We start from the raw sequence: 17064 nt of genomic DNA on the forward strand, positions 1-17064 counted from the left end.
TTAGCTCCCTCTCTAAATCACACGTGCATGTGTTCAAAGCATTTCATTTTATTCTACTTTATCTCAGTAAACACGATTCGTTTTTCTTTAAGCTCATATAAAGATACACATCTCCCAACGAATAAAAAAATACCTGGAAAAGAAAAACCCTTCGGGTCCGCTGAATGTATACATTCTGATTAAAAAGCTCATCAACTTTATCAAAGTGAGATGAATCAGAAGAGAGAAATTTGCTTGTGTTGGCTGCAGGCTTGTAGGCCGGTCTCTCAGGAGGGCTGTTGTGGAATTTTAGGCAGATTTTGCAAACTGCACTTCTAATTAAGATTATGTTAAGAGCTGGAAGTGATATGCTAATCAGATGCAAATCACAAATGTATTATACCTCATTTTTATTCTTTCTCCGTAACAAGTTTTATGGCAGTATAAAATCGTAGCAGAAGTATAAAATGCAAATGCGCAATAAGGACATGCCATTCTGTATCGGGGGTTTTAAACAGACACACTTGTAGGCGCTCACTGGAGCACTTCTCAGAGAAGTACCCGTTGACCTCTTCAGCGTGTCTAGTGCATGGTGACATATCCATCATCCTCATAGCCAATCAGGTTTGAGCGTCAGAGTGATACGGTTACTGTGACATCCAGACATAAAAAACATATTCAGTGGGGTAAAAAAACTGAAAGAATACGATGCACGATATAAAACAAAAAACACTGTCCATGTACAATGAGTCCAGAAATGTGTCTTATTATTACAATAATGTGGGTTGTATCTTGGTTATGTGTAAATGTATTACTGTTTTCATGTACAGTACATTGAAAAATAATGATGGTGATGAATAGCTCACAAAAAGTCCACTTTCAACACATATTCAGTAATGCATGACTCTACTTGAAACGTGAAAAATACTCATATCTAATGTAATCTATATATTATTGAAATGTAATTAAATATCTTGGGGAAGGCCTCTTTTCTCACATTTCCAACAGAATACAGGGTTTAGCACTTGATCCAGTTCCATTGGAGTGAACTTATTGATTCATTTTAAACAGCGAAGTTTCATAGGAGAAAAACTTCCAGCCATGTCAGAGACAGACTAGAGAGAATGTCATCGCAAAACACTGCCGGCTTAAATGAGAGTTCATCATTCAAATGTTGTTTACTGATGATATAAAGATATTTATGAATGAAGAGAATTAGTCATCCAATAAAATCACGTTTGTGCATACTTGTAAATGTGTAGACAATCTATGTAGCACATCATATCTTGGGGCTATATCTTGATGACCGCTTGGTGACATGTTAAATTGACTGGGAATTTGGGTTGAACTGTATCTTTAAAAAAACTTGGCTTGATGCACAATGTCACACAAGAACTATAACTGTAAATAAACAGCCTGAAGACACGAGAGGGAGAAAAAGAGAGGAATATATTCAAAGGGAGGGGTAGGAAGAATATACGCCAATCTCTCTGAAATGCCATGATGAATTTTATCATCTGCATCTCTCGTCTGCAGAAAACAACAAATGCCCTGCAGCCTCGAACTTCAACTTTTGTTTCGATCAACACGTTCCTATACACACATAAAACGAAAGAAGTGCACTGTGTGTGATACTGTGTGCATACTGGATAATACTCTGCTGTTTCTAATGTAGAAAATATTGTATTTCCGCTCTTACAGAAAAAAAGTATCAAAAATGATATTTATTACTTATTATTAATTTTAAACACTTTTTATGACACCATACCAATTTACTACACCGGGACATTTGTGTTGCCCTGGCAGTTAAAAATCTCACTAAAACCGCTCAGGGCTCCTGAAAGCCTCACACTAACATCAATGTTTGTCAATTTGTTGACACATACTGAAGCAGATGGCATATTATTTAAATAGTAGATGCCCTGTAATTATTTTGCGGCACTTTCAGGCACTTTAAACCCAACCGCAGACGGTCAGCTCTGTAATTTGACTGTCCAGCTGTACAATAACTATGGCGTTTTCTAACACATGTAACTACCAACCAAACTGAAAATTAAACCATGCAATTGTAAAATGTATTTAACCCATCAATGCAAGTGATACAATAATGTAAAGAATAAAGTGTGAATACCTGAAAAATGTGACAAAGAACTGGACCAGGTCCATAATGCTGCTGTGCTGAGAGAAGGATATCTGTGGAAAAAAGAATATGATAAGTATGAGCTATGAGATTTTTATTACTTATTGCTACCATATTTACGCACAGCATCGTCTAGGATTTTTATTTCTTAAAACCTTGTTGTGAATTTGTCTAGATTATTGCATGAATGATTTTGAGCCTCATCGTCATAGATAAAAATACAGTTTTATTAAACAAATACTTGTTTTAATAAACAAAACAGACCATTTTACAGTATACTGTCTTAATTCAATACATTTTATAATCAATTACCACATGGCGTGAAATTTAGAGATAAAGAGTTGGCTATGTGTAATGGGCTAGTTGACAGAAAATGTTTTAAAGCTTCATAAAAAAACAAGAAAAAACAGATGGTGTGTAATACATTTGACATTTAATCAAGTGTTTATGTTGTTGATCCAATTTAACTAGAATTTGTTCTGGGCTGTGCTGTGTAAACTGTAGCAATAAAAAAAAAATCTAATCAAAATAATTTTTACTTGACATGCGAGCCATTTATTAAAATATGGCATATTGTTTTTTTTAAAACTTGGCAAGCAGCATGAATTTTCCCACACACAATATTTCCACTTCATTTCACAGTATTTAATATTCTAAAAGACATAAAAAACAGAAGGGAAACAAAGACAGCGGCTTGCCATTGTATTATCAAAGTACTAAATTTAACATTATAAAGTAATGAAAAGTTAACTAATTAAAAAAACGATTACAATAAAAATCTTACTTCTTACTTCCCAATAATGACCAATCAAGTAACCCTAAATGGATCAAAGTCTCTGGAATGTTTAATTCCTTACATAACATTACCTGTTCTCATACATAAGTGTACCTGAATCACTATAGCTCAGGTGGAATTACATGTCTCTCCCTTTCTTTGCATAAGGTGTACAATCCAACAATGAGTTTTATAAAATGAACTTGATTTCTGAGCTGTCGCAGCCGGGACCAGAAATACGATCATGTGTTCCTGTCCATTATCTGATTAGTTTAGATACATGACCAAATGATTTGCCTTTTCAATATCTGAGGCCACTCACATCGATTGCTTATGAGAATCCAATATATAATTCTTTGACTTAAGCCATCTAAACCCTAAACTGTACTCCATCACATCTAGAAATCGACCGTCTGATAAAAGAAAATGTCATTTTTGGATTGATTTGTAAATGTCAAATGTTATCAGTGCGATTTATTTTTCGTGTTTTGAAAGTTCACGTGACGTGTTTTGAAAGTTCAGGCGACAAATTGTGTTTACTTAGTTTGAGTTAGGGATTTTTTTTTTGGCACTGTAAATACACAGAAGTTAATATAGAGGTGATTATTCATTCACACACACACACAAATGCATCACATGTGAAGCCTCTCTGTCATGAAGGCAAATGTGACTATGTTCATAATGTTCAGGTGACTAAGATCTAAATAGCTGTAAATGTGCTTTCATTTCTGGAAGAGAGAAACATTAGGTTAGATGGAGTGAGTGGAAGGTGTGTGTTGTGTGTAGTTTGATGTCAGGGGAATGGTCAGTCCTTAAGTGATTTACTGGCATTTGCTTTTTTGCAGTGAAAGTGCATGACAATCAAAAAGTAAGAGAAAGAAAGTGTTGGAAAAAGCAGATTTTTCTGGCTGGCGAGACTGGCCATTAGTGGGGTGATCTAGTGCCTGGAGCTATTACCTTAAGTGAAGTGCTCTCTATACCCCACCTCCCCCCCACCTAAATACAGCCCTTCAATGTAAACAGCATACTGGGTTGATAGGAGTATCAAAAAAATGTCTAGACTACGCTAAAACTATTCCATACACGTCAAATCGGATTATTTAACAACTGGTTAAATGTTTAACATCTGTAATGCAAGTAAATATTTCTTAATCAGATTTGTCTTGATTTTTCAATAAAAATATTTGACCATCTTAAAAGAAAGACAGATTTCAGAAGTTTGTGTTTACATAATATATGTCTGTTTACTGTGCATATTAATTTTGCATTCACAAAGGCATGTATACACATAGATGCATATTTAAGATTTTTTAAATAAATGTTATGTGTCATTATTGGTAGATATAAATAAATATATCAAAATATTTACTAAATATACATGTATGTGTGTTTTTGTGTTTATAAATACTAAATAAATATTTACAGTACACATAGATATATTACGTAAACACAACGTTTTATTCTGGATGCGATTAATCATGTTTAATCGTTTAACAGCCCTACAAAAAAGCTTAATTATGTAAAAATAACAAAAAGTTTTTCCAGATTACATATCTTGAATCAAGTTTGTTTTATTTTTATTTATTTTGAGCGCAAGTCTCACTTTTTTTGTCGAAAACTGGCATTGGAATATTAAGTCGATTCAGTCATCTGCTTAATGGCCTGTTGTTATTTGTCAATAAAAATAATAACAATAAAACAATCAAAAAGTTTCTTATGGTGTCTTTCTCCATCGACAGCATTTTTCCATCCACACCATTAAAGAGCTCTTTGAGGATATAAAAGAGCATTATACCTTTATGCTAGCCAGCAGAATACAGGCTCTTGTCTTTTCACTGACCTTGTTGTTACAAGATATATGCAGACAAAATGTGAAGACTAGAAGCCTGTGATTGAATCCAAGAGATACCGTATAAAAGTATATTAAACAGCTCATTGGCTTGTGGCAGACCTGTTGTTGTGGGACTATAAGCTTTACTCACAGCAGCTATAACATCAGGAATTGTTGCAAAATAGGCATCACTGGTCACATCCCAATCAAAATCAACCTGAAAAAATGATCTGTGTATAAGCAAGTATTTAATACCTATCAGCTCGGTTAAACAGAGGTGCACCTCTGTGACTGTCATTATACAAGCCTTGTTTCCCATCCAGATTTTTCCAAAGATATCCAGCGGACAATTAAAAAAATCTTTATTAATAAATACTTACTGAATACTTATTAGTATTATCTATTAAATACCAATTGAGTCACAGAACAATTATACACGCAGTGAACTAGATTATATATCTGCCCAACCATAATATGTAATAAAAAATGTGTGATTATGTCAATAGACTTCCTCTAGTCTTTTTTGAATTTCTGGAAAATGGGAACAAAACTTGTGATAAATCCAAGTTCATACTCTTCAATAGTTAATGTGCAGACTTGATATTGCATTAGCACTCAATTATCCTGAAATGTTTTCCTTACACATCTAATTTACATTTAGCTGCTAATTCTATACCGAGGAACAGTTTGGCAGGCAAAACACTCAAGAAAAGTTCCTTGCTAAGCAAATCCACATTCGTAAAATCTTAAATCTGTCAAAAATATGTTTGCTAATGTGAAAATGGAGCTGCACTTGCAAAAGGCCAGTGCACATTAAAAGACTTGTTATGGCTTGTACTTAACACGGCTAATAGCGAACTATGTACGTCAATTACAAGGTCATTCACCTCCTAGACCAAAGTGTCTATCCTGACATTTTGCTCTGCCGCACATGGCAATGACACTATCTGGTAGTAATGGAGGTCCAAAAAGTGAATAAAATATTGTAATGTAAAAGGTGTAAAATTCATATATTCTAGGGCAGCTGACACTTGAAATAGCCTGAAGCTTCAGAAGCACGAAGCTCAACGATGGTGCTTTGACGCTGAAGAGCTCATGAAAATTAGCATTAGAGTTTAAATGTGGCCATCACTAGACCATAATTGTTTAGAGATCAGAGGCTAAGTGATTATTGAGTGGCTCTGCTTTTTAGAGTTCAATACCACCTTTGAGGTCCAAGAACCCTTAGGTTAAGACTCAACAGAATGAGGGAGAATCAAAGGTCCGTAAGGTCTGGAGATAAAAGCAGAAAGAGCTGTTGAAGCGCTACTAGAACAATCCTCTGAGGAGAATATCAAAACCCGAGGGTGAGGAGAGGACACTGCTACCCCTCCGCAGTGGTCAGTGAACAACATGCTGTTGCAACGAAAAAGTTTGTGTATGTTTGAGTCCACGGGAAGATAGTTGATCCTGCAGCTTAGAAGAGCATTAAAAGGCTTTTGGGTGTGATATCTGACCTCTTGAACTGGACGTGTGAGGCAGAGAAATGACGCAGGGGAGAGAGAAAGCAGATCGGTAGTGCTGCAGATGGTGTGTTAACATATTCATAAGTGAACCTAATGACTGCATTGAAATATTAGTTGAATATTATGCACACCTAAAGTATTTAAATGAGCAACAGATTTGTAGTCACTCAGAAACACCACATGCAGAGACGTGGCTCACCTATATTATCTGAGGTGGAACAAACTAATTGTGCGCTTGTAATACATACATTACAGTCAAATTAAACCGTACACAACGAGGACTCGTACACCATTCATTTATCTACATTACATTTACATATTGGACAAGCCAACACTACACATACTACAGCACTTCACATTTACCATGCAGTTACCAGGTTTTTCCTGCATAGAACAATTGTTGGCCAACTTCGTGCCCAATGGATTGCACTTGCAGCATTACACCACACTGGAGGCGCTATTTCATTATCAGCATAGTCCACTCCATTAAAGAGCTCTTTGAGGATATAAAAGAGCATTATAGCTATATATTGCTAGCCAGCTAAATACAGGCTCTTGTCTTTTTCTCTGTCCTTGTTGATTCAAGATATACTCTATACAGACAAAATTTAAAGACTGGAGGCCTATGATTGAATCTAAGAGATACCGTATAAAAGTGTATAAAACAGCACATAGTGAAGAATTGCATTACGTTCCATCTAAAAAGCTATATTAGGAGCTATGTATTAGTTGCATTTCACGGCTGTTCAGATAAATGTGTTTTTTGGGGGGTTAATGTTTTAAGCTGTGCGGATGGCTCTTTGAATCAGCGTTGGACACAGTGTTTGCCAGTATGAAGGGACATTGCGATCCGAACGACTCGCAAAGCAATGACTCATTTGAACCGATTTATTTAAAGAGTTAAAACTATTCTGTCACTAGCTCATGGGTGCCCATTCGTTCTCCTGGAGATCTGCCGTCCTGTGCAGTTCAGCTTCAACCCTTTCTAAAAACACCGCCTTTATTATTTTTCTAGTAATCCTGAAGATCTTGGGCATTTTTCAAACGGCATTTATGCCCCCTCGGAGGGCCCGCCGCGTAGGGGATGCCATTTGCGGGGGCATTCCGAACGAAGTGAACGCCTGAATCCCTTTGCGAAGGGCACTTTCAGAAGTCCATAAGCGAAGGGCAAATGCCATGGTCACTTCAAAGAAGTGAGTTCCGTTTGTGATCAAGTGATATTGGATTACGAGGACTCGCAAGGCATTTGGAAGCAAATATGGTGCAGGATTTTGATATTAGGTCTACCTACAAATGCAAGTAAAATAATTTCGTTTGTATTTGTTTTACACTATTTTTGCCAGTGATAATTATCATTTAAGATGATTAAAATCTAATATAAGTTCATTTATTTTATAGGAAAATATGTAAATATGTTTAAAAATAGCTAATTTCCTGAATCCTGAATATTAATACCAAGCGGAGTGAAAAAACAAGTTGAAATAAGACATAATTACTCAATATTCAACAAGAAGTATTAAAAAACGAGCGCTGGATTCAGCGTGCACGTGTGGTGTTGTCAAGGTAACATTTGGCATGTCATTCCCTTTGTGAAGAGAGTTCCAAATGCGAGAGAGAGTAATGCCCTACACCCTTCAAACAGTTCACTTCAAGGGCTCAGATTGGGCACCCTCGCACTAGCCAATGCGCAGGATGAGAAAGAGCTTAGCAACTAGCAACTCCGTTGGCTGTCGTGGGCTGAAAAGTCTAGAAAGCTTATATTTGATTTAAAACAGCTTTTCTGTATGGTTGAATAAATGTAATGTTTTATGTACTTTAATAATTATCATTTACTTAAAATTTTTGAACTTGTTCGTCTAAGCCACTTAAAGGTAGCCCTACGAGATCAGGACGGCACGACATCAAGTTCATTTTGAGCCACTAAAAACCCTGCTGTGTATGTGCAAGAACTACACATACTAAAAACGTCAATGCAGAGCTGCAATTTTAGACCCCTATTCCCTATATGGTGGCTTGATCCCAACAGATCTTTTTTAATTTGTACTCTCATTTTTAATCAATGTAAACAAATAGGCAATTTTACCAAAAATATGTCATGCAAAAATCCATACAATTTTAATTCTGTTATTTATGCTCGAGTCAGATTTAACCACTCATTTTCCCTATAGAGTGTTTCACTATGTGTCATTTAGGAAACAAGTGAACATGTGAGTGATTTCAGCCACAGCATATGAAGTAATCCCTGCTGAAACAGTCATCTCGCACTGAGCACTTAGCTTCACCTATCACGTTTCACCCTCATGAAAGCCAATCTGCTGTGATAAAGCTATAAACAGATATAGCAGCACAGTGTTTCTGGCTAACCGTTTTTAATTCTCCCTTTATCCAAAGAGACTCGCACAGATGTCTGAGAACGACAGAGGCTGAGGTGCACCGCACTATGTCTGTCAGAAATGAGATTACCAAAGGCATTCGATTTAATGATGTCCACTGCACTGGGAAAAATAAGTGACTTCTGTGTTCACAGCAAATCAAATCATCCCTCCATTCCATATTCCAGAAGGACCACGACAGCTGTTGAGGCCATGCCGTACGGAAAGTCATCCAATCAGCAGGGCCATGGGATCGAAGACAAAAACACTGCAGAGAGGAGTGTTGCTAGAGAGGAACATTATAAACATTGAGGAGAAACTGAACCGCTGCATTTACTTTAATGGATTGATCCTTTTGAGATCCTTTTTGTCATGCCATATTAAAATATTGTAGGAAGACACAGAAGGTATAGATGTAACCTCAATAATGAAAAGTTCTGTGTTGTAATGTAATATCAACTATTCCAACCTGCCACATGAAAACGAAACAGAATCAAAATCACCGCTTCCCCTCCTGTGAATGCCACTGAATTTGATTTATGAATCTGTGGCAAACATTAAAGTAATTCAAAATCCCCAAAACTAGACCCCTTTGCTCATTTGCAAGTCCAATTTTCTCATTTTAAAAACCATGCAACGTCCGCACACACATAAAGTGGTCAAGAGAGCAACCCGCTGCGGATGAGATATACCGGAGGGGTGCGGTACATAAGTCAGTTCCACAAGGATGGACAAACCCCCTCTTGATCTGCCCCTAACCAGCCCTGAGCTCTGAGCTGATGTCATTCTAACACTGGAGAGATCGCCCCGGGGGGAGCAGTGCGAGCGAGGGCAGGAAATGCTTTCATCGCTGGGGAAGCCATTCCAGAGCAGAGCAGATCAGTATTACTCACCTCTATCTTGAGTCTCCTACTGTTACTAATTTATGAGTCAGATGAAGCGTGCTCATTTGATCTGGATTAAACCTGATAACCAGGTAATGCTAAACCACAAGCAAAGATTTACATTAGGTCATTTAGCAGACGCTTTTATCCAAAGCGACTTACAAAGAGTTCTGGGAGCAATAAGCGATATGTCATAAATGGTGACATATCGCTTAATCGTAAATCGTAAGATTTACGATTAATAAGATGAAATATTGATAATATAATAAATGCAATGTGCACATTTGCAATAGTGCAAACAGTGTGAGAATAGGCACTCTGGCCTTCTGACCAATCAGAGACCATCCCAAATTTTCATTAAATAAGCATTTCTAAATATACATGTATTGTGGCCAGTCTAGTCCGGTGTCTGTTTAATTTGAACAAAATCAAACCTCAGGAATGACATAAAGTCATCTAACAGCAATGAGAAAGACTGACAGCATGACAGTACCATGAAAATATATCTTTATATAGATATATATAGATAACTTTATAACATGTGCAAAAATGACTGTTGCATTGCTTAAAAGTGAATATGAACTTGCTTTCTTTGCAGTATTTGAGGACTGAAAAAACACAGAGCATCTTTTGTGTTATTTAGACCTGTTTCTCCAGGTTTTATTTTCTGCAAATAAATGCAAATGGAAACAGTATTTTTATTTGAAATTTGGTAGAACTATTGTCAGTAGTTCACAGAATGAAAGAAAAACCGGAGCACATACCTATAAATAGTACATTATTTTTATATACACTATATAGCGTAAGGGCTGCATCGTGGTTGATGATGAACAAACTGTGAGATCAGTTGTACACGGAGAGTCACTGCCAAAGTCTGGCATGACATAAATAAAAGAAATGAAAGAAGGAGAGAGTGACTGTATCCAGTGAGAAAGTAAAGGGTGATGAATGCAGCACATAGCTCCAACTGTGATACCAATCACTCCTCTGTCAGCAACACACTCCAGCCACAGGGCTAGCAGCGGCACATCTCTCATCCCCACTCGCCCTCTCCTGTGTGTGTGTGTGTGTGTGTGTGTGTGTGTGTTTCCGCTCACAGCCTGTGGATGGGACACGACAGCCTTGACCTACACTATTAACACTCATAAAGAAGACCCTTTTCAATTGTGGCGGCGTGACGATATATAAATGATCTGTTGTATTAGATGTACTCGCAACCACGCATAACCTTTACAGACAGGCATGAGCGCACGGGTTAAAAAGTAGGTGGACCAAAAACAAAGAGAGAATAAGGGAAAACATCTAGAGGATCTTCCTGTGAACATTTTGAAAACTCCTTGTGCTTAATAATTCATTTTCTAATAAAAAATATATATATACATGTTTAATACATATGGCATTTTTTAAATCCCACCAGGAGTCAGATTCGTTTAAGTGGTTTTACATATGGTTTCAGGTTAATAAATAAAATCATAAATTTAAAAGAAAATATCTAAACATGAATCATGATTTCAAGCATAACTGGCAAGAGGAAATATTATTTTCTCTTTATGCACAAAACAAGCCAACAAATTGAATTTGCCTTGTTTTGAAAGCTTTAAAACATAGTTTGGAAGACATGGATGTCTATCAGACATGATCAAGGTCAGAGCCGGGGGAACGGTTCTTCTCAGGTTACTCACAAGTCTATAGTTGACTGTGGCAGTGGGTTCCTGATGAGAACATTTAAAGGCTCATGTTACTATCTCATCTCTATGTGGCTATGGTAAAACTGCATTAATGGGAATGATTCGCAGCCACAATCAATATGTGGCTGATACTAGCAGGCCACGGTGCAGTCGCACAGCAGGATGAGACTGAGGGATGCTGGGAACATGGATGACTGTGTCGACTGACTCAGGGACTATACCAGCAGAAACATCTGTCAAAAGCCTTCATGTGTAATATGGATAGCAGTGCAAGGACTTGAAAGCAGATTTCCACTCTGCAGACCAGTGGTGTAAAGCATTGGAGTAAATGTAATTAGTTCAGATTTTTTTGGCATAAATATATCTTTACGGCAGCAGTTTATTTCTTGTTTCTTGTTTGAGTTTATCTTGTGCATTTTGTCCCTTACAAAATAAAACTTGTCAACATGGCTTCTTTATGTGAATACAAGTGTATTATCAGGTAGTTGACATCACTGGTGTTTTAAGTGGGAAGAGGACATGACTGCAGCCGGCAGTAAAAAACTCAAATACTGTTAACATCAGATACTCAAAGACTTTTACTGAAGTCGTTTTGGATTTGGTGATTTATAACTTGTAATGGAATTTTCATTGTGTACTTTTACAATTTTAAATATTCTGTAATCTATTCTGGTTTTCTTTCTTTCAACAAGCAGATGTCAAAAATGTTACATTTACCAGATGTTCTTGTTTATCTGAACAGTTTGTGCAATGGACACTTAAAAGTCTACTTCAGCTTCATAACTGAGAATATTAAAAGAATGAGGACATTTTGTACAGTTGTCAGCTTTTTAAAAGCACTCCAAATAATTGATGAGGACAAAGCAGACGTATGGATCATTAAACATCATATTTTTGCAGAACACATAATGGTTTATGCTCAGTGTCTTATTTAGCCATGATGGCTTTAAGAGTCTTGCGAAGATTTGCAGTCAAAATCACATCTAAAGGAAGATATTTACAGTTATTTCTCTTGCTAATGTTGTCCATTATAGTGATGGTATTGAAAATGATGGTGATGATTCTGGTTTTGTTATTGAGTGAGTGAGTGAGTGAGTGAGTGAGTGATCAAGGTAGTGAGTGATCAAATGAATGATCAAGGAAGTGAGTGAGTGAGTGAGTGAGTGAGTGTGAGAGTGAGTGAGTGAGTGATCAAGGTAGTGAGTGATCAAATTAATGATCAAGTTAGTGAGTGAGTGATCAAATGAGTGATCAAGGTTGTGAGTGAGTGAGTGATTGAGTGATCGAGTTAGTGAGTGATCAAGTGAGTGAGTAAAGAATCACTATTCATAAATTTGATTGAGTGAGTGATCGAGTGAGTGATCGAGTGAGTGAGTGAGTGAGTGAGGGAGTGAGTAAAGAATCACTATTCATAAATTTGATTGAGTGAGTGATCGAGTTATCAAATGAGTGATCGAGTGAGTGAGTGAGTGAGTGAGTGAGTAAAGAATCACTATTCATAAATTTGATTGAGTGAGTGATCGAGTTATCAAATGAGTGATTGAGTGAGTGAGTGAGTGAGTGAATGAGTGAGTGAGTGAGTGAGTGAGTAAAGAATCACTATTCATGAATTTGATTGAGTGAGTGATCGAGTTATCAAATGAGTGATCGAGTAAGTGAGTGAGTGATCGAGTTATCAAATGAGTGAGTGAGTGAGTGATCAAATGAATGATCAAGGTAGTGAGTGAGTGAGTGAGTGAGTAAGGAATCACTATTCATAAATTTGATTGAGTGAGTGATCGAGTTATCAAATGAGTGATCGAGTGAGTGAGTGAGTGAGTGAGTGAGTGAGTGAGTGAGTGAGTGAGTAAAGAATCACTATTCATAAATTTGATTGAGTGAGTGATCGAGTTATCAAATGAGTGATCGAGTGAGTGAGTGAGTGAGTGAGTGAGTGAGTGAGTAAAGAATCACTATTCATGAATTTGATTGAGTGAGTGATCGAGTTATCAAATGAGTGATCGAGTAAGTGAGTGAGTGATCGAGTTATCAAATGAGTGAGTGAGTGAGTGATCAAATGAATGATCAAGGTAGTGAGTGAGTGAGTGAGTAAGGAATCACTATTCGTAAATGACCCTAATTGAATCTAATGTTTAATAACTACAAAAGTCATGTTCTCTACAAATGACAATGCCAAAACCTTTATTTTTCTGACAGTGGGCTAATTGTGCGTAGAACAAAGAATCAGATAAATAAATTATACATGGCAGATCAATACCTATTTCCCTTTCATCCCAACATAAAATCAATGATTCTAAATGATTAGACTTTCATTTTTCTATAAATAAAATGTCAACAAGTTTGCCTTGTAGTTAGTTGTCAAAGTACATGAGCTCTTAGAAATCTACATCTAAAGACATGCAGCAGTCACTAATGCCAAACTTGTCAAAGTCATTTGACTGAACAATGTTGGTATATAACATTTTTATCATGCAATAAACCGATTTCTTAAAAAATGACATTGTTGTACTGTACTTTATGTAATACACAAAGACCACAGGACAGAATGGGCACATTAAAGATATAAAAAGTTAGAGCACGAGTTAATGACATTGTATATGTATGTCAGAAATGAGAAAAAGCTGCTTTAAAAAGTATTACATTGCACAAATATGTATGACAGCAGGAAGTCCGGCACTATATCTGATCGTACCTGTATTTTGATTGGCCATGAAAAGTTGCTGACGTAGACATGAAACGTGATGTTGGGATTTGCGGGAAAGGAGAATTTCTCACAGGAGAAGCTGTCTCTGTACTCTCTGATGTTAGTCTTGGACACAATGGGGAATTCCTCTCCTGAGATTGTACCCGCTATAGAGGAAAAAACACAGCATCAGCATACTGCATGTGTGTCTGCAAACAATGCACTGGCATGCAAAAACACTATACATGGCTAACTGTTGGTAGTGAAAGATATGGCATAACATTGTGGTTAAAACCGAACACTAATAATGCAAAGCAGTTTTTTCTATCTTGGTTCTTGTGAATACAATTAAGTCACTAAAAGACCAACAACAAATCACAATACAGCAATCTCCAACCACAAAACATGCGCATCAGTCAGTATGCATTCATCACCATGCAAAATGGACATAACACTTAACCACTTGAGCTAAGAGTTAAATATTTACCAAATATGCTTTTGTGACAGTAAAACTAACCCTCAAACATCTGCAATGCTATTCTCATGGCTTCACAGAGAGCATGGATAACATCGGGGAGTCTGGTTTATCTATGTCTTCAACACAATTTATAACAGTTCTCCACATCTGCTCAGAGGTTTATTCAAAAAGCAACTCAATTCGCTTAAGATATAAACCCTGCTCACTGTGCACAGGCAAATGTTTATCTTAATTGAAATCGCAGAACATTTTTTCAATGCCCTGGCAAGTGGACCCAAATTGCTGCTCCATATTTTGTTCACCCAGAACAATTTATTTATTTGAGCTTTTTCTGAACTATGACATGAAATACAATACTATATGAAACTGTACTTTAGCACAATACCTGTGGAGCCAAGAGACCATGTGACGTTGAGCTTGAAGTTGTTTGATGCGTTAATAGACATATCCAGGTTTTTGTTGGTCTGGAAAATAAACAGCATCATGTAAAAACTCTCAAATAGATTTATAGTTCTAGCACGGTCTGTTTCCATATTAGAGCTAAACAACGTTTTGAATGACATCTATTAATGACAGCGTAATGCAGCCACAAACATACAGACTATCCATCGTTTATTTTGCAGCTTGTATAGAGAAAACTACCCTTTCTTTTATTCAAGACTGATGCTTTTGGAAAGTGTGCAGATGTTTAAATAAAGATGTGCAAACTGTTGTAAAGTATACAGTATGTTTTTGTAAAAATACAAACTAGAAGCCACACAGGAGTCTTGTTTTTGTAAGCACTTTATTCGATTTGTGGATGTAAAATGACTGACCTCTTCCGGTGTTGCCATGAAATTAATGGCTGTGTAGTGCTGATCATCGTCCTGAAGCAGACTGAAGGTGAACTGGTAGTCTATCAGAAGATGATCTACAAAAAAAACCACAAATTTTACTCACAACCAAGAATCAACCACATACCAAACTATTTAAGCTGAAAAATAAGGAGAATAGATTTAATTTTGTTAATAGAATGTCAAGGCAACCACTTTGACTGAGCTTTTCTTCAAAGTCAAACCCAAACTGGCAAGATTGCCGGTTATGAAATGAAATACTTTTTGACAGTTCACATCTGTATGAGCAACTTAAGGTCACTGTGTCTGATTCAATTGTGAAGATGAATTATGATTAAACAGCGACAGAAGACATAGAATTGATTTGATTGTCCAGTGAGTCAAAACTTACATCATGAGAAGAAATCACTGAACTGTCATTGACATGATTAAACAAAAAGATGAAGCAGATGTGGCATCATTTATGACCTTTCCAAATTTGACAAAATCAATTTTACAATCACTTAACAATGAGTCATTTACAAGTGTTCATGGCAACACTTCAGTATAGGGGGCAATTCTCACTATTAACTAGTTGTTATTAACGTGCCTATTATTTCCATATTGGCTGTTTATTACTACTTAGAAAGCACATATTCTGCATGACCTTATTCTACATAAACCTAACAACTACCTTACTTACTATTAATAAGCAACATATGACGAGTTTATTGAGGAAAAAGTCGTAGTTAATGGTTTGTTAATAGCGAGAATTGCCCCCATACTGAAGTGTGACCGTGTTCATTCAGGAAAAAAAGCACAAAAACACATCAAATTAATAGTAGAAGAAATCTGTTCAAATTCTAAACAGAACAGAGACGAAAGAAAACATATATACTGATGCTTTTTGATATTACACTCTTTAAAAAGGTGCTTCAATAGGTTCTTCGATGTCATAGAAGAACCCTTTGGTTCCATAAAAGAACCTTTAACATTTTCGTTCTTTGTGGCGAAAAAAGGTTCTTCAGATTATAAGAAAGTAAGAAAGAGATGGTTCTTTGTGGAAACAAAAATGGTTCTTCAATGGCATCGCTGTGAAGTACCTTTTAAATATCTGTATTTTCAAGAGTGTAAGGCATAGTTCCATAAACAGTGTATACAGTCCCTTTATGACTGCATTTGTTTGCGCTTCTAAAGAGTTCACCAAGTATAAAATTCACCACACAAACAAACGCATGGAGAAAACAAACAAACGCCAATACCAAACGTTTCAACATGTTTGCTTTCATGCAAATTAAATGCATGCTAAATCAAACTGCCCCTGAATTATACAGTTCACAGTAAAATTTGTATCACATGAGCGTAAAACATTTATTTCAGCCATCTATTAGAACCAACGAACATACACCACAAGCCACCTGAAGACATTCTCGTGGCAATCGACATTATGAGAAACTCACGTGCTCTGTTTGCAAACCGCATACATTTACTTAAAATACACAACCTAATAAAGCCCTCATAATAGTTTCAAATAAAGGTCCTGACAACCCAAAGTATATTTTCCTTTAAACAATCTGCAGAACACATTTCATTTTCAGGTTCAGAGGTCTGAAATGAAGCAATAACCGAAAGCCATCCCTGGTAAATGGGATCTGGGCATTTCATTTAATGTCTCCTACCATAAACGTTATCATCCTCAATTTTGGAACACCTTGTTGGTGGTAATGAGAACAGCAGAGAGTTAGGGACATCTGGAGTCATCTTTTTTAGAAGCAGTAAAGAAAATAGCATGCTGATTTTAAATAACACGTTGACGCTAAATATATGCAGATTCACATGGAATGCAATGAGCTGAAAACCACCACCAAATTATCAGTGAATTCAGTCTTTTTGCGCGCAGTCAAACATTATTATCCT

The 17064-nt window shown here is 36.5% G+C and overlaps 1 protein-coding gene across 1 annotated transcript in view; it reads right to left on the bottom strand.

The window, feature by feature from the left end:
• Positions 1–17064, bottom strand: part of atrnl1a (attractin-like 1a) — a 179826-nt gene that overhangs the window by 77400 nt on the left and 85362 nt on the right. Inside the window, exons 23-26 of the mRNA XM_079472803.1 lie at positions 15151–15245; positions 14721–14799; positions 13867–14024; positions 2111–2172 (exon numbers count right to left, since the gene is read on the bottom strand). Coding sequence (XP_079328929.1) covers positions 2111–2172; positions 13867–14024; positions 14721–14799; positions 15151–15245 — 394 coding nt within the window. The remainder of the gene's footprint in view (positions 1–2110; positions 2173–13866; positions 14025–14720; positions 14800–15150; positions 15246–17064) is intronic.

Source organism: Barbatula barbatula, assembly GCF_947034865.1.
Source record: "Barbatula barbatula genome assembly, chromosome: 14".
Lineage (NCBI taxonomy): Eukaryota > Metazoa > Chordata > Actinopteri > Cypriniformes > Nemacheilidae > Barbatula > Barbatula barbatula.